Here is a 21,086-nt window from a genome sequence, read left to right on the forward strand (position 1 = left end):
CTTGTGCTGATTTGTGTTCTGAATATTTGAATATGATATGTGTTTAAATATTCCTTCAGGTCGCACACACAGTCCTGCCCTCGTTATAGTGAGAAATCAGAATTTTTTGCTGAATTTTTTGGAAAGACTTTCTTAATGTCCTTTAAAAAATTCTAGAGATAGATAGATGTAACATAAACATAGAAAAAAAAATATATATATATACATAAGCAACATACGTGACCACTCTAAAAGAAAACCCACAGTTCAATTTCAGTCTGTTTGCACAATACCAGAACCCTGCAAATAGCTCATATAGATGGTTCCTGTGTTTCTGCAGACAGCCCATATTTTATGATACTAAAACCCAACTCCATAGTAGTTGTATTTTCAGTGTTAATTACAGGTTTCTGACATTCAATGTGCTGTCTTGACATATTGCTGCATCACCCTGGCCTGTAATGCCACTTTAAGCTGAAGCCTAATCATCCCTTAATCAATAATCTCTCTTCCCCAAATGTTTCATATGGCTTTCCAAGCAGTACAGTCATTCCTTGGATGAGAGCCAACGACTATTTGTGATGTATATGATAACAAAGTTATTCCTCGATCCTCTGTTCAGATGTGACGCCTCACCTTGGGCCTTGGTGATGCTGAGGCTGTGGGTACCACTTTAAAGAGGCGGATGCAGACCACGCCCTTCCTCGGATTACAGATAGGAGGCGCTGTGGCGACCAAAGGAGGGCGATCAAGCAGCAGCTTTACCTCACTGCCCTTCCAGCAGCATCTCACCTTCAACCGGCCAGACGCACACCCACCGCCGCCCCTGCACGGGAAAGGACGAAACAACACAAAAGGAACCGACGAGCGAGAAACAAACAAGCAGGGGCAATCGATTCGCTTCAGAGCTCATTGTTTTAATGATGTAGGGGGTTGTTTTGCGCCTTGACATCCAATTTAGCTTGGCCGCCTCACTGCGACACGAAAACCCGTCCAGCTGCGCATAAATTTATTATCGTCTCTCTGAGGGTAAGAAACAGGCCGACCTATCCGCCATCCTCAGAGCCGCCTCGATATAAAAGGACCGGATCCTGCGCGCATCACTCAGAGCTTATTCAGACGCACAGATCAGGCCCAAGATCTAATCGCCTCCAGCGTCAGCAGCATCTTTCCTCTCAGCAGAAAGCAGCATCCTCCACCTTGAATCTGCGCAATGGCCGATGCCCCAGCGGAATGCAACATAAAAGTGCTGTGTCGCTTTCGTCCTCTAAATCAGTCGGAGATTTTACGTGGGGACCAGTTCCTACCCAAATTCCAAGGAGATGACACCGTCGTCGTCGGGGTGAGTAAAAAGAAGCCGCTTTGTTGTGCAGGAAGGCCCTCCATCAATAAATCATCAGCCCGGCCCATCTGTTTGGGTTGTAGATCAGCAGGAAAACACAATATTCAGGGGAGGAACGGGGACCCCCCCCCTCCTTTTTTACCCTTAAATTGTCTTTTCACCTAGCATAACAAGTACACATGGCTTTTATGTAGCTAATATTGATTAAATGCGCACTCTGGCCTCCTACATCAGCTGACTGAGGACTGCACCGTGCAGCTTATGAATGACACACATCAGGCCCATCATCATGCTTACTTTAGTTTACCATCATTAAACATTTTATGGTACATTTATAAAGAGGCATAGATGGTTATATGACATGTTCCAAACTGTATATGACATACACATTTTAGTTATTTTCCTATATACCGGTAGTTATTTTCCTGCATGGGAGATATAAGAGCCCTTAATTGTTAAACTGTTACCTGTATATAAATGGGAAATAAATGTAAAGTATTGCCCAGAATCATCTTTGCTTTTCATTTTATTTATTGATTTAAAATGTTTCTATTCTTATTTTTTATCTTTTTTTTCTTTTGCTGTGCTGAAGTAGAAAACGTGGCCTGTTTATATGCAAAACACAAGACTGAATTAATTTCTGTTGTGTTTATTACTCAGCAGATGCTCGAAGCAGTAGATGTTTCAGCTTAGAAGACAGATGAAGGGTTGTTGGGTGGAACCAAACCTGAACAAGCCGCATATCTCTCATTTGCTGTTTTCAATTTTTTTTTATTGAGGTTAAACAAACAAAAAATATGTCCTAAAATTATTTTTTATATCCAACAATGTCATCTTATGCCTTGTGCCTGCAACAACACTGCTTGAATGTCTAATGAAAATTACATAGTTTAAAGAAACCACTGGAAACTAGAAAGTTAACTGTCTGCCATATTCAGTATACGAGACGCTGACTTCAAAGAAATATTTGTGCTTTTTCAATGTATTTATGTAGTTTTAGTATTTTAATTAAAGTACAAATGACGTATCTAATATGCAGAGGGAGGAATCATGTTGAAATCATGTCTACCAGTAATGGAAATATCTCATCCTGACCTTCCTCTCTCCCCTCAGCATGATGCAGTAGAGCCAGAAACTGATCCCTCTAATTGCCCATAGAGATGATCAATAATCATTCAGTGAGCTCAGGCATCTCTGACTGACCTGCTTTATCTCCTTTCTGGCTGCACCTTTTTTTGTGCCTCCCATTCTGGCTTTATCAACTATCTCATCCCGCTTTGGTGTTTTTCTCTCAGTCTTTTGTCGTTACTGTCTCAATGCTCATCTCCATTTGTCCTCCCATCTCCATTTTTATGCCTCTTTGTGTGCCTCCTTCATCCCTCCCAACCTCCCTCATCCCGGGACTGAATTGTCTCTCTGTTCAATCATGCTGGCGTGGGGGTGGTCTGCAGATGAGTCAATTTGTTAATGACATTTTCTACGGCTCATATTCTGGCAGCATCATTCTGCGTTGCTTTGTGGACTCTGCCTCAGATGGGATGGTGACATTCAGGGTTTTATTAGCCTGGTTTCTGCAGCCGTGCCTGTCTGGGCTGAGTCACTCGTCAGTGTCTCACACAGTGACTGTGGATTTTAGGAGGAACCGATCTATCATGAGGACAACATTTAAAAAATACAAAATACAGACTCAATTTTAGACTTGTATAAACAGGATATGAGCTTCATTTGGATGATTTTTGTCCCTTGTTTTTTTACATTGTGTCCAGCTACCTGTTCATCATTAGATTTTATGCTTGCATTTATTTAATACCTTTATAATAAGCCATAAGATATGCTCCTGTTTTCTGTTTCAGAGTGTGATGAATCTCTGTTACCGGGCAGCAAACTCTGAGCATTTATCACTTTCAGCAATTAAACTGGAATTATTAACTAGAGTTTTGTTCCATTTAGCAGGTCGATGCTGAGGCTGGAGGCGAAACAGCTAGCCTTGGTCTGTTCAAACATTAAACTGTCAACTGTAATCGTCAGCTGTTAAGAAATTTGCTGTATCCAACCAAGAATTAATTTAGTACTTAACCCACTTAGAAGTTTTCATATTTACATTTTAGTTTTCGTATGTAGTACAATATACAGCATGATGCTAGAAATGAAGCATTTCAGTACGCCCAGCCAGTAATATGAAGATGCTACATCAAGGATGAAATATGTCTCTGACTATTTTACATCCACCAAGAGGCATTTTTACACAATTGCATTTCAGACTCTGTTTCACCTTTGATTTACACACGTACACCTACAGGACCTGATCGGCCAATGGAAACCCACGAAGCTCCTGGCACACAGTTTTGTGCTGATATTAATGACTTAGTAACTGCTCCAAACCTCCAGAGTGTTAGAGACTTTTAAGCACTATGCACCTCAGCACTCGGTGACTCTGTTATCTAATTTGTACGTGAGTACTTTAGAACATTCCTTCACAGATGTGGCCCAGTTATAGTATGGATAATGTCATGGAAAAAGCAACTCTTATTAAAGTTTTGATGTTTTAATGCACCATCATTCTTCCTTAATGCTTGGTCGGGAACAAAGGATGCATTCATTTGAACCATTAGTTGTACTTCAGTAGGATTTTATGATCTGTTTGTTCTTGTTCCTTGTCTATGCAGGGAAAGTCCTATGCGTTTGATCGGGTGTTTCCAACCAACACCACCCAGGAGCAAGTCTACAACACCTGTGCCAAGCAGATCGTGAAAGGTATGGATGAGCTGCTAAATAAATTACAATTCTTCAAATTAGTGAACGCATGTTGCGTAACCTCATTTTCTTGTTTTTTCTTGCTTATAGATGTGCTGTGTGGATACAATGGCACTATCTTCGCATATGGACAAACCTCCTCCGGGAAGACTCACACTATGGAGGTAAATTTTCTTTTAATGTTCATTTTTTTTGAGCATTGGGCTATTATGCTGATTCTTTGTTACATACCCATTTTCCCTCTTATGGATGGTGATTTACCAGAGAATTTATGGAAATTTAAAGGCATTATTATAATGAAGGAAATATATCAAACTAGAATTTACTGTGTGGCTGTGTCTCACATGTAATTACATGCACAATTTCCTGTTGCAGGGCAAGCTGCACGACCCTCACCAGATGGGTATCATTCCTCGCATCGCCGAGGACATTTTCAATCACATCTTTGCCATGGATGAAAACCTTGAATTCCACATCAAGGTGTCACATTTGTTACATGCGTTGATGTCTTATCTTGTATTATGTTTATGTTTTTGTTTCACTGTGCTATGCTTTGTTTGGACATGCCTTCTTTTAATAAGTGATTTTCTGCAGGGTGAAAACCCTCTTCAAACAATAATTCACTTAAAGGTTTTTTTTTCCCATATGAGGAAACTTTTTTTTCTTCTCCAACAGGTTTCCTACTTTGAGATCTATATGGATAAAATCCGTGATCTCCTGGACGGTTAGTATTAGAATAAATAACTCACGTCAATTTATTTTGATTTACCACTGTGATTAACCAGTGCAGCATTTTTTGTTTGCTCTAAAAGATCCTCCAAAAAAGTCATTGATTTTCCTTTATTTACTTTTTAGTGACAAAGACCAACCTGTCTGTTCATGAGGATAAGAACAGGGTGCCATATGTGAAGGTAGGTGTCCTACCTGAATATCTGTTCATGGGCTGCATCAGGTAAATGATAATATGCTTGTCTCCTATTCCTCTCCTCTCCTGTCCTTAGGGATGCACTGAGCGCTTCGTTTCAAGCCCTGATGAAGTTATGGATGTGATTGATGAGGGCAAAAATAACCGCCACGTTGCTGTGACTAGTGAGTCTTTATCTTTGCGTTACAGATGAGTAGTACAGTCCTGACTGATGTTTTCCCCCCATAATTTTTATATATAATACTGTAACAAAAAGACAAATCTGAATGTTTACTCTGTAACGTTTCTGATTTCTTACTGCTCCGTACCAGAATACCAGTTCTAGTTTCTCACTGTTGCTAATATTAGCTCTCAGGACTTGTTAGTGATGCATGAGATGGCAGCTGAGTTCATGTGGCCTGTTAATGTGTTATGTAATCAGCATGTTATTGTGCATTATCACAAAAAGCCTCACTCATTTTCGCAGAAATGAGGTTCTGTTATATGCATTTCATAATGTGATGCAATTGTGAGAGATGAAGTGGTTTGTATGACAATAACAAATTGGGAAAGAAAAAATTTATTTTAATAAAGTCATAACAAGCATCAGGAGCTGCTGCACTTTGCTCCTCCTGTAAATTGAATTGGTTTTCTGCAGGATTGTAAGTATGTCTTAAATATTTAGCAGTATAGATTTTTACCGAGCAATATTACAATAATAAAGAAACCCTGCTGATAAATATCGCTCCAAAAAATCACAACTGTGTGTGTGTTTGTGTGTGTGTGTGTGTGTGTGTTTTGCTTTTCTGTGGGTTGTGTGCTGACTCAGAGCTGAACTCCACTGCAGACTAAAAAAAAAGAATGAGGTCAGATCTGCTTTGGGATTCTGTGTCAAACAAAAAACATCAGCACTGCTTCACACTTATAAATCTCAGCCTGCACAGATCTCCGCCATTCAGAGTTAATGCATTTCGTGCCTCAGTGTGTGTGTGTGTGTGTGTGTGTGTGTGTGTGTGTGTGTGTGTTAGTACACACAAAGTCTTTCTGTGAAATCTTTTGAAAATGGGCTTTTCTGCAAAGTGATTGAAATGGATTTTTAAGCTACCACCTACTGCAGATCGTCTGTAGTTCAGAAATAAAGCAGTACCTTTGTATGTTGATCCATTAGTTTGCTGTAAATGTGAAAAAATCTGGGAGACAGCGTGGACTAAAAAAGCAGCCATCTTGTCTTGTTAAAATGGAATACTTGAAGTTTAGAAGTGATCATTTCCAACTTTTCAGGAGAACATTTGCCAACATTTTTCCAATCTTAGTGCTTTTTTTTTTAAAACAGAGAATATCAGTTAAACCGATATTATAAAGTTAATTGAGCTGTACTCTGGTCAAAAACACTTTATCTAGTGATGTGGAAGAATACAAATTCGTTCACATTTTAATCTGCTGTTCTGTCTTTTTTTAACATTCCTCCTTCCTAGTGTGTGCCTTTAATTAACTGCAGTCAGCCTTCTTTTAAATAGTAATCTGATGATCTCAGCATGTAGGTAGTGTAGCAAGAATATGAAAATAGGTCAGAGTAAAAAGTCCCATTCATCATAAAATAAATTAAATATGCCATGTGATAAAACAAATGAAAAAAAGGGTAAAAAAAAAAACAGACTTTCTATCATCTAACTGAAAAAATTCAGTTAAATGATAATTCCTGTAAAAACAGTAATATAAGAGGTCTGTGTATGCAGTTATCACAGATTGCAAACATGGTAAAATATTCCAGAAATCTAATTCACTCATTTTCAATGCTAATACAGAGGTAAGCATCTTGGGCCACTTTATAGAGCCCTGAGACGTCCAAAGCTTCTGGAAAGTCAATAAAGCTGAAGGCTGTTTGTTGGGGTGATAATGTAGCAAATGGACTTAAAAACCTCCATGAAAAAACAAATCAATAGTCTGATGCAGAACAAAAAGTTGTGCTGCCCTGCTCTATAAGCCTTTTCTCATCCTTTGTTTCAAAATGCAAAGTCTCTCCATTCAAACGGTTTAAATCATTTTAAGCTGCCAATATAAAAACAGGGAGTACATGTCAAAAAGCTAGTTTCTTGCTTTTTCCATAGTATCGACGGCTTCAGTCATCCATCCTTTGAGCTGATCTGTGAGCAGTCTCTTAGCAGACAGGCTAATAAAACACTGTCTGACCCGACACACACACTTTCCACTGACCTGCAGCTTGCGCTCTGTCAGAAGAGTTCCTCCACTCAAACAAAAAGTGACAAAAACTTGTTTTTTCCTCATTTTTTAAATCTTATCTATGTAGCATCCTCAAGCAGCTTAATAACAGCAGTACATAGTACAAGTTAAAATAGTGTGTGGACTTTCTATTGTTGTTTATTATTGGTTGTTTGAGGGAGAGATAATCAGCAAATTTCCTTATGAGGCACTTTAAATGAAAAGAATGTAGACATCAGTCATAGCAAAATATAGTGTGTCCACTAGTCTTAAAGGGTAAAAATGATCATTTATACCAATTTGTCCTGTAAAACAGCCTGGGTGGAAACAGCAGTGGACAGGACTTACTATAGCCTGTGATGCTGAGCACCACAGTGTTGTCTGCTTCCTGTCGATGGCTGCTGACTCACTGTGCTGCAGAACGGTGTGCTGATAACAGTTGGATGGGCCGACACTCAGCACTGCGCTGAGCTCATGCCCTCAGATATCATCTGCAGAGAAACCTGAACTCCGTCTGAGAGGCGAGAAGCTTTTAGATCAATGCTGTTTGATGCCTGTTCTCTGTGAAATGCTGATACCACTGTCCTGCAGTGATGGCTGGTCTGGTTGACAAAATGTGAAAGATTTAAGATCCACCCCTGAATTACTCTTTATTGATTGGTTATTTAAAAAATAAAGAGATGAGCCCTAGAGAATGAAATGCATTGAAATGCCTGAAGCGAAGTCAGCCTGAGAAGACAATATACAAATTTAGTATACAGTATACAAAATTACCAGAACTTTTTTGCCCATTGTTTGTAAATTCGGGCTATATTAATTATCACCAACAAATTCTTGACTCAGCAGTCAGTGATGAGCTTGGGTTCTGGGTCATGCTTGGTTTTGACAAGGTAGTTTTTAAATAACTGTTCATTCTTAGTCCTGCAGTGTTACTGATGGGTTCCTTTGCGGTGACTTTAGTGGCACTCAGTTGTCTAAAATGGGGTTTATATCATAGTAGCCATCGTGTAAAACACAAAAGTATTATTCCTTGACTGAGTTGCTGTGTTATAATAACATATAGCACATAATACACATTTTTTCTTGGTACAAAGACAACTTTTGAACAAAATGTTGGATAAAAATCTAGAAGCCACATTTTTTAAATTCATGTTGTTGGTCATTAAAGCATGATTAGGACTGAAGTGTAATAGTCTTCCATCAGCAGAAAGGATGAGTCACAGTATTGTAGTTATTAAATAGATAAAAAAATCAATTCTAGGACCTTTGTTTATTCCATTTTCTGCATTTCTACTTAATAGACTCAGTTAGTTGTAGTTAGTGTAGTTTGGTTAACTGCTGATTCTCAGTTGGTCGTAGTTGTGAGTGTGACTGGTTGGCTGTCTCTCTGTGTTAGGCTCTAGCCCTCCTGTGACTCTGAATTGGATAAGCGGAAGAAAATGGATGTTTCTCTGAATGTTGTGTTGTCGTTGTTTGTGTAGACATGAATGAGCACAGCTCTCGTAGCCACAGCATCTTCCTGATCAACATCAAGCAGGAGCACGTGGAGACGGAGCAGAAGCTGTGTGGAAAACTGTACCTGGTGGATCTGGCTGGCAGTGAGAAGGTATGAAAGACTTGTAAATGCTTGTAATGACTATTGTGTGATTATTTTACATTATTCTTTGTTTACATTGCAGTTTTAGGTAATGAGTAAGCCTGTTTTTCCATCACATTCTCCGTTCTTTGATTTCATTCGCTCCCTGTTTTTCTTTAATCCAGGTCAGTAAGACCGGAGCTGCAGGTGCCGTCCTGGATGAGGCTAAAAACATCAACAAGTCTCTCTCGGCTCTCGGAAATGTCATCTCTGCCTTGGCTGAGGGCACGGTGAGCTACTTTCACTCTTTCCACTATCTCCATGGGACGGTGTGCCTCAAAAATAACAGTTTGTGATTTACAGTAAAGGATTTGTATTTTTAAGCTGGGCTCCTGCTCCTTTGACTTCGATGTTAAACTTTTTTAGGAACATAGAAGAACGATTTATATTTAAGGAGTAAATTAAACTGAAATTTAAATACAGAGAAGAATAATTAGGTTTTCCACCAGTGAACCTTATTTTTATTCTAGAATTTAGTGACTTTAAATAAACTGAAACATGTGTAATTCACTCTCTACATTATAAAGTGTTTTGTTTACCTCATTTCTAACACACATGGACACCAACTGTCTGCCTGTTGACCTGCTCAGTACCCACACTCATGATTTTTCTCTTTCATTCCTGCCAGCTCACCAGATTTGGCCATGAAATGCCAAAACTATGCCTGCTAATTTTCAGAGTAGTTGGATATGGCACAACCAATCTGGCACGTTAAAAAGCAGTTCCAGTCCTGGTTAAGAATCCAAAAGCTGAGGGGCAATGTTTGCTGAATTTATGCTGATGAATTTTTGCACGATTAAAATTAAATCAAGAAGCAAAAGTAAATGAAGCAGTGTTCTGGCAGTTCCTTTGCTTTATGTTGCTCGGTTTTCTCTTGATCTTTTTCTCTTTTCTTCTAATCACCCTTTCTCATCATCCCTACTCTGTCCTGTAGAAAACTCACGTGCCGTACCGTGACAGCAAAATGACCCGCATCCTGCAGGACTCCCTCGGCGGTAACTGTCGCACCACCATGTTCATCTGCTGCTCTCCCTCCAGCTACAACGATACTGAGACCAAGTCAACTCTGATGTTTGGACAACGGTAGATGCCTCTGTGGATTTAAATCACACGTCATGTTAGATGTTTATTTCTAAACCACTAAAATGTGTTTTGCTTCTTCACATGCAGACATATTTTTTAGCATGAAGTAGTGTAGTTATACAACATTAACCCTTCAAAAGCAGCGCTGGAAAACATGATTTCAGCAACATGTTTTTATCTTAACCTACTTGATATGATATTCATGCTTGACTTCAAATGTAGATTTACACATGATAGTTAAATAGTCCAATCTCAGGTTCAGCAAGGAGTAGATAAAATAACAGGTAAATATGATAATTTAACTCCTAAAATAGCAGGTAAACTAGGAAATGTGTTTATACTGTGTTTATGTGTTGTCACATTTTTCAGCAGGGAAGATTATCCTTTAAAATCAGGGCAACAAATTATTTTGAGCATGACCTAAAAAAACAATACAGTCTCAGATACCTACTGATGTGGCTCTTGTACATTTGTTTTTATTCCACAAAGCCAAGGAAGGATCTGAAGACCAAATTATTACCTGATATTTTAAAAAAATGTGAAGCATTATTTGCTTTTTGTGACTGTTAAGTTTCATGTTACCTTGGGGTCATATTACAACGGTAAAGCTGAGTTTTTGGACAGTTTTTGGACTCAGTAGGACTGTTGAACATAACATAATCAGCCCTTTCTTTCTCACAGTGCCAAGACCATCAGGAACACCGCCTCAATCAACCTGGAGCTGACAGCAGAGCAGTGGAAGAGGAAATATGAGAAGGAGAAGGAGAAGAACAAGACCCTGAAGGAGACCATTCAGAAGCTCGAGTCGGAGCTCAACCGCTGGAGAAACGGTTAGAACAAATATAGGTGTTGGTGGGTCACGGGTGGGGTGTGGGGGTGTGTGTGTGGGGTGGGGACTTCAAGGCTGCGTACCTCCAACTCTTCTGTGCTGACATTACAAACTAAAGTGCAACATTGTAATGTGTCTTCTTTGTTCACTTTTTCCTACCATTTAGGAGAAGATGTGCCCGAGACTGAGAGGACTACATCGGAAATAGTGACCCGTATCGAGTCTGTGGAGGAGCGTCCCATTTTGGACAATGACACCTCCTCCATTGTGGTTCGCATTTCTGAGGAGGAGCGGCAGAAGTATGAGGAGGAGATACGCAAGCTGTATAAGCAGCTGGATGATAAGGTTCTTGCATACATTCCTCACACAGTGCCTTCATTCTGTTGCTTGTTGTTACTACCTGCATGGTAAAAACAATGGTGTACATTTTATAATTGAAACAAAATGTTTTCGGGGTCCTGTTCACTTCCATTTAATGTTTAATTATTGATTTATATATTGGAGACATCCAAGTGACAGAGTATGGACTTTTTGTGTTTATGATACCATCATGTGTGTGCAGGATGATGAGATCAACCTTCAGTGCCAGCTGGTGGAGAAACTGAAGCAGCAGATGCTGGACCAGGATGAGGTGAGATCACACAAACTCAGTCACACAAACATATCCACACTGTATGAGTGCGCATGCTGTGAGTGTGAGGATACTTGTTAATTCTAAAATTTAAGCTTTAAGCAGCTTGTTTTCTTTCTAAGATCTTACCTTAATGCCCACATTTGCCTCTATCTTCCTTGTTATCTCCCATTCTTTTTATTACCTCCCATTCTTCAGCTTCTGGCCTCATCCAGGGGTGATGGGGACAAAGTCCAGGCTGAACTCGGCAGGCTGCAGGTGGAGAGCGACTGCGCCAAGGCTGAGGTGAAGGAGGTGCTGCAAGCTCTGGAGGAACTAGCCATCAACTATGACCAGAAGAGCCAGGAAGTGGAGGAGAAGGGGCTGCAAAACCAGCTGCTGGCTGAGCAACTGTCCCAGAAAATGGTAAATGTTTGGAGTGCGACAGATTTACTGAGACAAACAGAACGGTGTCTGAATTCAGAGACAGGAGGTGGACCAGAAGGATCCGCTTGCTTCCTCATTGCACTGCAGAGACAAGCACCTGTTGTAGCAGCACTGTGAGGGGAAAACACTGCAGTTGTATAGGAGTCAAAAATGGTTTGATTTCTAAATCTAAAAGATTTTGAACAGTGAAATAATTTTTGTAATTATTCTCTGTACATCACCATAGTAGATGTAAAATTAAATAACCTAGTTGGCACTAAAGTGCAGACTTTTCAAAGCCTAGTCCCTCATTATTCACTTTTCTGATTAAATATATGGCGCTGATTCCAAGTGTTGAATTACATTTTATAGCTTTTCACTGGAACTCTCAATACGAGGTCCCGAGAGCTTTTAGTGCAAGTAAAGAAGGCCATAATTAGGCTGAAAACCCATGAAATTAACCATCAGTTAAAGTATGAAGGAGAGAAACAAACTTGTGATTCAGGCCACATCATATTCTCTCTGAGGCCAATGCTATGACTGCCAGTGGAACCAGGTCGCTAGTGTTTATTGATCATGTGACTGCTGATATCTGTAGCAGAATGAATCCAAAAGTCTACAGGCCTATACTCTCTGGTGATTGGACAGCCTTTCACAATACAAATGGATAATGACCCGAAGCAGCAGCTGAAGGTGAAGCTGCAGTAAAGACCTGACAGATCATCTCAAGGAAGGAAACACAGCATTTGGTGATTGGCTGGAAATGATTTTCATCCAATTATTAAAAACAATGCTTTGGTTTAAAATGATTTTAGTTTGTCCAATTACTTCTGAGCCTCTGAAAGTGGGGGACTGGATAAAAATGGCTGTAATTCCTAAAAAGTAAACGCAATGCTTTTGTTGAACTAGGTAAATTTAAGCTGAAAGCCTGCACTTCAATCACATCCTGATCATAATAACATTGAGTCATTATCCAAGTATTTATGGACCTTAATATATCTCACACTAAACGGTAGGCGGCACCACAGCAATACGATAAGTTTAGAGCTCTGTGGTCTTGAGTATGACTCATTAGTATTCCTCTCCTACAGTAAATCTTAATCTTAATCTTGACTTTCTCCCAAAGTTTTTCAGCCAGTCTGCTGATTTTTCATTTGTGTATTTTTAATGAAGGTCCAGATGCAATTAAAAGGCTTTAGTTCTCCTTAGGTGCTCACCTTCTTTTATTTTACAGGCCAGTCTGATGGAGCTGGAGGCAGAGCTGTCTCGTATGCAGGAGGTGAGCGGTCAGCAGCGCAAACGCATAGCTGAGGTCCTCAACGGGCTGATGAGGGACCTCAGCGAGTTCAGCTCCATCGTGGGTAATGGGGAGATAAAGCTGGTGAGCACGATCACAGAGGTTTCATTTAGAGTATCAAGCACCGATGGAGAAATTCTTGTTAACAAAAAAATATTGCTTTCATTTTCACTCTTAGCCAGTGGAGATCAGTGGTGCAATCGAGGAGGAGTTCACTGTGGCCCGCCTCTACATCAGCAAGATCAAGTCGGAGGTGAAGAGCATGGTGAAGCGTTGCCGTCAGCTGGAGAACATGCAGCTGGAGTGCCACCGCAAGATGGAAGAGACTGGAAGGGAGCTTTCCTCCTGCCAGCTCCTTATCTCTCAGGTAAGAGATAGGCTATGATGAGGCATCACAAAATAGAATGAAATTGATGATTTATGAGAACATATGTGGGCGTGAGATAAAAAGAAACAGACAGAATGTAGAAAATAATATATCTAAGATATCTGTTCTTGTTAGCAGAGATTGAGTTATTATGTCTCTGATGTCCTGGGGTGGGGCGACACTTGTCTTTTTACAGCATGAGGCAAAGATCCGCTCTCTGACAGAGTACATGCAGAGTGTGGAGCAGAAGAAGAGACAGCTGGAGGAGAGCCACGACTCCCTGAGCGAGGAGCTGGCCAAGCTGCAAGACCAGGGTAACACAGAAACACACACACAGAAAATCATGGTGTAAAAATATTAATATGTGACTAAAACCTTTGCGGAAATTGCTCATACTGGTTGAATTTGTTATTTTATGCTTCTATAAGATAACTCCCTGCTTGAGGAGAAGGATGGAGAGAAGGGTGAGACTGAGGATGGAAATGTGAAGGTAAGAAGCCTCCTTAGAAAAGAATTTAATGCAGAGCAGTGAGTACATTTCTGACATTGGGTCCAGTACACATTCAAAGTATTATTCCAGTCTGACCTGGTATTTTGGGACTTTTAGTGGGATCTATTATGGTGACCGCGCTCACTGTGCTTAACAGAGACTTTTTGCTCATTTTCAGTTTTTAATGCAAAGGTGATTGAAGTAAATATTGCACTCTCAGAACAGATGTGTTACTTTTTGTCCTTAATCATCAGCATATCTAGTTAAGGGCAATGATGTCCCAATTGAAGACAGCAGCACAATAATGACAATATAACACATGTTGTTTGTCAGTGGTCTCATTTCCTTCTTTCTTTCTTTCTTTCTTTCTTTCTTTCTTTCTTTCTTTCTTTCTTTCTTTCTTTCTTTCTTTCTTTCTTTCTTTCTTTCTTTCTTTCTTTCTTTCTTACTTTCTTTCTTTCTTTCTTTCTTTCTTTCTTTCTGTCTTTTATTTAAACCATATTTAGGGCACAGTTTAACACAACATGTGTGAATGACACAAACAGTGTGTGCAGGATTTTAACACATTCTTTTTGAAAGTGTGAGATTTTATAGGTCAGCATCTTTAAAGAGGCGCTCTTCCTTTTTTGTTTTTCCTTTTCCAGAAAGCTCCTCGTCATCAGGGAGAGTCCCACCGTGGTCTCCACCACAAGCAGCTGGCCCGCCTGCGGGATGAGATCAATGAGAAGCAGAGGATTATTGATGATCTCAATGAGTCTGTAGTCCTCTTTATTTGTTTTACATACATGTTTTTTATTTCTTATTCCTTACATGCTAACACTGTTAAAGATGACAGTTAAAACAATTCAGTTTGGTGTGTATTGATGAAGTATTTTAATGCTGTTTCCTGTTTGTCTTGCTGTCTCTGAACATGTGTTTTTTTTTCTTGTTTGTGTTTTTATACCTCATGCATGCAGTCGTAACTCCAAACTGGAACTGGAGCTGGCTCAGATCCGCGCTGACTTCGAACGCCTGAAGAGCCAGGACAGTACCAAGAGCGAACGCCTGGAGGAGCTCTCGTAAGTGTTCAGGGGTCATTTTGTTCTCAGATTCCTATAAAGTGCACTCAAAACAATACATCAATATGATTTGTTATGATAAAGATAAGACTTATTCTTATCTTTAATGATGCTTCTGCTTTTTCTGTCAGATTCCTGCACGAGCGCCATGAGCAGACCAAACAGGACTTGAAGGGTCTGGAGGAGACTGTCGTGAGTAAAACAGACTATCACTACCTCTCTGCTTCATATTTCACATCATCCACAGATGTCTACCTATCTAACCTCCTCTCCATCTGTCTGTCATCCAGGCCCGCGAACTCCAGACCCTCCACAACCTGCGCAAGCTGTTCGTTCAAGACCTCACGTCGCGAGTTAAAAAAGTAAGGCATCGAGTAATAAATGAAAGGAATTCTTTTTTTAAAAACACGCTAAGAGGGTTTTAAGAGGTCTGTGACCTTAATATTGCCTGCTAAACCTGAGTAGGAAAAACAATAGCATCCTTAATCCCTCTAATCCCCTTCAATATTTGATATGTTGCATGAAGAAATGTCCTTTCTGGGTAAAACTAGACACAAGCATTTAGTCAAACAATCAATATTGGGTGTCGCCATACGGAATGAACTGTTCATTTTTTTGGTCAGATCATGTAAATTTTCCGACTAAAGTTTGTACTGATTAAAAAAAATTCTTAAGCTTTTAAAAAAGCAGAACAGCTGGGACAAAAGGCCTGCAGAGAGCTGAGATCAGACAGCTTCAAACCCAATTTTAAGCTCTTCTTTTAGCAGTAGATTAACTAAAATTTAAATGAAAAACTTCTGTCAGCCTGCCTTAACCCCTGCAGGTATTACAGCCATTTGGGACAAAATAAAATCTCACCCTTTGCCTCCATTTTTTGTTTTCCTCTGCAGAGTTCCGAAATGGAACCTGATGATAGCGGGGGGTCTTGCACCCAGAAGCAGAAGATTTCCTTTCTTGAGAATAACTTGGACCAGCTTACAAAGGTTCACAAACAGGTGAATGACCCAGAAATGAGAGCAGTTACAAGTTTTACTGATGCAAACCTGCGCTGCAGACGGGCTTGGATTAGATCTCAGTTGCGGTTGTGGTGGTTTGATTCTTAGCCACAAAGCAGTTTTGGAAGATAATTAAAATCCTGCACAAGCTGCACATTCTTGTACAGAAACTTAATGCATATAGCATAGAATGCGATTTTGAATACACAGAACTGTGTTATGTCCAAAAGGCACAGTTTGTGAATGAATTAATCAGACTGAAAATTCTCTCCAGCTGGTTCGTGACAATGCAGATCTGCGCTGTGAGCTTCCAAAGCTGGAGAAACGTCTTCGGTCTACTGCTGAGAGAGTTAAGGCCCTGGAGACTGCACTGAGGGATGCCAAAGAGGGCGCCATGATGGACCGCCGTCGCTACCAGCAGGAGGTTGACCGCATCAAAGATGCAATGAGGGCAAAGAATGCCATGAGGCGTCCCCATGCAGCACAGATCGGTACTGCACTTCTTGATGCTTAATTCTGCAGCCCAGTGACCCAGTTTCCTTGCAGCTGTACCCTGTCTTACATCGTTTTTTCATCCCGACAGCTAAGCCAGTGAGACCAAAACAGCTGACCGTTTGCTCTCCCACCAACCCGTTCTACGCCTACATCCGTGCTACTGAACACGCCAACACCTACAGCAATGCCCTCTTCCAGAGTAACGTGACACCACAGCAGTCCACCAGTGTCAGCTGCAATCCCAACTCTGTCCAGAACAACACGTGGGTTTAAATCAGTTTTCTTCATCTTTTCCAGGCAGATAGTAGATAGTAAACACACATTATTATGATTGATTTTTAAGGTCACTGAGAATCTGCATTGATCTTAAAAATGAAGCATCCTGTTTTGTTCAAGTTTGCTGCTGAATGTGTGGCCAAATGTATAATTGTGCATCTCTATGGTTTCTTCTGTGGGGTTTTCCACAGAGTTTCCACAGCACTGGGCTACAGAGCAGGAAGATATAATGGGGACATACTGGAATCCTACCCACTCAACATTGACAACGGTAAGTACAATCTAAATGTGTGTGTGTGTGTGTGTTTGCCTGCACCTACTATGGCACTTCTGGTAGTTGTGCTTTAACACAATACAAATATTGTCAGCAGCTCAGTTTTTCTTATTTTTTATGCTACTGCAAACAAACTGATAAAACTATGTCTTGTTTCCAACAGGTAACAGCATCAGTGAAGGCAGAGACATTAATGATAACAGGTGAGGACATCAGTCGCAGTTTCTCTTGTTAGTTTGGCTGCTTTACTTATTTTTATTTAATTGTGTGTGCAGTTTGAGTGCAATCCATTTTCTTAACCTCTTATCGAGTACAGGATGGCTACTGTGCATCCCAGTTTTACACTGGGCCAGAATCACAAATTAACTTAATGTGGATTTTTGTGGATTGTTGGATGAACCAGTTGGAGTGATAAATGGTACATAAGGATGATATATATTTGGTTATGCAGTGTTGTTTTTGTGTATCTGCGTTAACAGGAGTGAAGTTCACTGTGGCAGCGAGGTGGATGATTCAAACAGGCACTACATGATTCAGCAGGAGACTGCTGCAAGTTAATACCTTGGTAACTAACAAAGTCTACTGAGTCATAAACACAATTTTCTGCAGACACTCGCTGACACTTCATTCTCAAATCCCCTACCTTAACAGTCATAACTCAAAGCCTCATCAGTATACTGTATTTTTGAGGGATTATGATAAAATAATCCTAGAAAAAGGAGGAAATGTCAGCATATGGCCTCCTTGCTACAACTGCACGTGCTTCCTAACTAGTCCACCACTGTAGATAGGGTAAAACCTGAGTATCATAGCTGAGAAAATCAGTCTACAAGTTTATTTTACTGTTTGTATAATAGGTTGCAGATGCACAATAGATGATAATCATATTGATCTAATGTGTTCAAACAAACACAACAAATGTGCTTTAATGGCAAAAATTCCTAAAAGTTAGTTCCTAATCATCAGTAGAGCTTTGAATTGACTTCTGTTTCTCTGAACTCTAACTTCCTGTTACTGTCTCTTTGCAGAAGATGACCAAACACTGTACCCGTCCACCGGACCCTCCCCCTCCCATTTGCATGCAGCCTGGCCCCCTCAACCCTGCACTGCATCACCGATAATGATGACAACCAAGATCTGTAGCCCTGTAGTCTTCTAATTAGTTGAAGCCCTTTCCTGCTCCAATGGTGAACACTTGCCCTCAGGTTTGGGGTCCGGTCCTTTTCAGTTCAATCAGGATTAAATCCGATATTTTTAATCAAGGAACGCCCCCAGGCAATCAATTTTTCAACACATGCCACTGATGCTGATCACCTCTCGGGGTGGTTGAACTGAAACGGGGCTGACCCCATATCTGATCAGTTAGTACACACATGTTGTAAATAATAGTGCCGTATACTCCAGTAGAGGTTTTTGACCAGCAACTGTTTGTGTGAATGCACAGCCTTCCCCACTCCCTGCACACATCTTCTTAAGGGCATCATATGGATGACATACTGTAGGCAGACATGACCTTTTTCTCTGTCATAAATAAGAGTATAGTATGCAACACCAGCTTGTAACAGAAGACTCACACACTGCGTGCATGTCACTTAGCGGGTTAGCTTTCCAATCTTTGCCTGTGTCATGAGTCCATTCGGGGAGCTGGTATGCTGTGAGTCAAGTCTGATCGACTTCGACAGATGTCAGAAAGAGAGAGCGGGTTTCCATTAATCCTGATTGTGGTTTCAGAGCTTTAGGTTATCTTTTGATAACAAAATCTGAGTCCAAGACGTTTTTTTGATGTTGTCATTGTGTTTTAAACACATTATATTGCAAAAATGATACCTGGATCCTTTCTTTTAAGGTAAGAGATGAGTAGAGAAAAAATATGTGAGGGGAAACCCAGCTCAATCAAACCGTCTGTAGTGAGAAATCCTTTTGTAAATGCTTGGATACAATGAGGTTGGAGTCTTTTGATGCACTTTTTCATTCTGGATAATGATGCCCACGTTCCATTTAATGTGGCCCCTTCCCCACGTCAAACTTTATGAGTCTTCTAACCAAGCCTTAATATGAATTGACTTCTCATGATCAAACTCACACACATTCTCTGCAAACATTTGTAACTACTACCTCTAGAGCTGCTTATTATATAAACTTATAACTTTATGATAAGATATCATCCTTGCAAATGCAGAATGAGGACGGATCTTAGAGTTTCTACAGAAAGTTGCAACTTTAGAAAACCCCACCTGTAAGTAGATTGAAATGTCTGATCAGAGCTGTCGTTATCTCTTCCATTCATGCCCATTTTCTGTCTCCATCTTGTCACAGGATCAGAGCTGGGCTAAAATAGGGGCTCGCAAAAATCATTTAGATTAAGATGCTGTTTACATCTTCTAATTTAAAGTTCTACAGGCCTTGTTTGAATTCGGATCTCTAAACGTGATGTGAAAACATATCAACATTTGGCAAATCCATGGATTCTATTTAGTGGTTCATTTTTGTTTCAAAAATCCAGCGGTTGGGGAGGTTTTGCAGGTGAGTCTCCAGCTGAGCAGCCACCAGTCTGGAGCACTTTGACAGGTTGTGCTGTTAGTCTTCTGTGAGAAATCCTGACCAGCCAATCAGGATGGAAGAAAGCAGCGTTGCTTTGGCGTGTAACGGACAAGTGGATGTTTTTGCATGAAGGTGAATCGCTGAATAAAACCAGTAAAAACTGAAAATGTTAGTTTGATTTTATGCTTTTAGCAGAATAAAAGGGATTAAAGTGAATCTGGTGTCTTTACAGGGTAATTAATCCTACATTTTATTTTAATTTATTTATGTTTTGTTTTTTTGTTTTTTTTTAATATAACCAGATTTATTCCCAATGTAAAATATCCAAGCAGGAGTGTTCTCATTTATGCGATCCCTAATCTTTCTCATGTTTGTGATCATTCGTGACAGCACCACTCAGCCTGATGCTTTTACCGGCATTAACAACATCTCAGGGCTTCACATTCCCAATCATAGCTACCGTGGTCCAGCCCCATTGTCTTCCTCCTAACCCTAGACTTAAAACTATATGACTGCTGATAAACAATCAGATCCGTTTGTCCTAGTGAAAGCTAAGCAAAGGAAGGGGATTAAAAGATAAATCTTACTCTAACATAACAGAATTGTACATACAACATCTCTTTTCTCACACATTACATTCAAAATGTAATAATCTCCTGGTCAGACCCTACTGTGGACCCTCTATTGGACATCATGTTTTAAGTGTAATAAATCAGAATTTAGAGGGGAGTGTGTACTATATTGTTACCTGTTATCTGATTTGAACATATCTAAATACATGTGCTATATATTGTTAATCCTGTAAGTACAATAGCGTGCAGATGACATAGTAAGATGCAAAAGAAATGCGCACGCTCTTTGTTCAGACAAATGTTTGTTTTATTTATTTCTGTATGCCTATAGTGTAGCGTCAACATGAATATGTGAAGAATCACCGGGCAAACATCTCTGTATATATCGACTCATCACTATGCTATATTGTATGTGTTGTAGTAAAAAGTTCAATAAACTTGTAGAAAGGAGTGTGTCGGAGCGAGTCATTTGGGTTTGGGAAGCGTGTGAGGCAGTCCCACACTGACAGACGAAAATGGCGCCACCTAGTGGGTGGAAACGGATCTTTAAAGGGGAATGAAAAGCAACTTGTTTTTTCACTGTTCTGTGTGAAAACTGAGATGGGTTGATGTGACTTTGAGTTGTTTCTGACCTGAAGAGGAAATGAAGTCACTGTGGAAGGATCCTCTGCCAAAAACAATGATATGAAAATGACGTTTGGAAGTTGGAAAAAAGTGGAGAAGCACTGATATCCTCTAACACCAAAACCATGCTCAGTGGAGTCATGGTAAAGTCAGTATAGATCAATTCGCTAACGACTGTATTGTCGTTTAGATGATATTCTCCGTATGAACCCGGCTTCACACACATTTGTCAAATTCTGTTCAAGTGATGGAAGCTCACTGTGCAGAGAAACTTCCTTTGTGGACTCCTATAATAAGCTGCTGTTCATCTTTCC

At 40.1% G+C, this 21,086-nt stretch overlaps 1 protein-coding gene across 1 annotated transcript; it reads left to right on the plus strand.

The window, feature by feature from the left end:
- The first annotated feature begins 688 nt into the window (after positions 1–688).
- On the plus strand, positions 689–20,598 carry kif5aa (kinesin family member 5A, a). The gene is made up of 29 exons (XM_026154081.2): positions 689–1,321; positions 3,988–4,075; positions 4,166–4,239; positions 4,451–4,555; positions 4,751–4,799; positions 4,931–4,986; positions 5,077–5,164; positions 8,681–8,805; positions 8,961–9,065; positions 9,770–9,918; positions 10,600–10,748; positions 10,914–11,092; positions 11,310–11,378; positions 11,577–11,783; positions 13,018–13,164; positions 13,259–13,447; positions 13,644–13,761; positions 13,876–13,937; positions 14,582–14,691; positions 14,894–14,995; positions 15,127–15,187; positions 15,286–15,357; positions 15,886–15,990; positions 16,265–16,481; positions 16,574–16,748; positions 16,953–17,032; positions 17,199–17,238; positions 17,515–17,600; positions 18,064–20,598. The coding sequence occupies exons 1-28, from the start codon at positions 1,193–1,195 to the stop codon at positions 17,591–17,593; spliced, it is 3,129 nt and encodes a 1,042-aa protein (XP_026009866.1). The 5' UTR covers positions 689–1,192; the 3' UTR covers positions 17,594–17,600; positions 18,064–20,598.
- Positions 20,599–21,086: the final 488 nt, after the last annotated feature.

This window comes from Astatotilapia calliptera, chromosome 20, assembly GCF_964374335.1.
Source record: "Astatotilapia calliptera chromosome 20, fAstCal68.1, whole genome shotgun sequence".
Lineage (NCBI taxonomy): Eukaryota > Metazoa > Chordata > Actinopteri > Cichliformes > Cichlidae > Astatotilapia > Astatotilapia calliptera.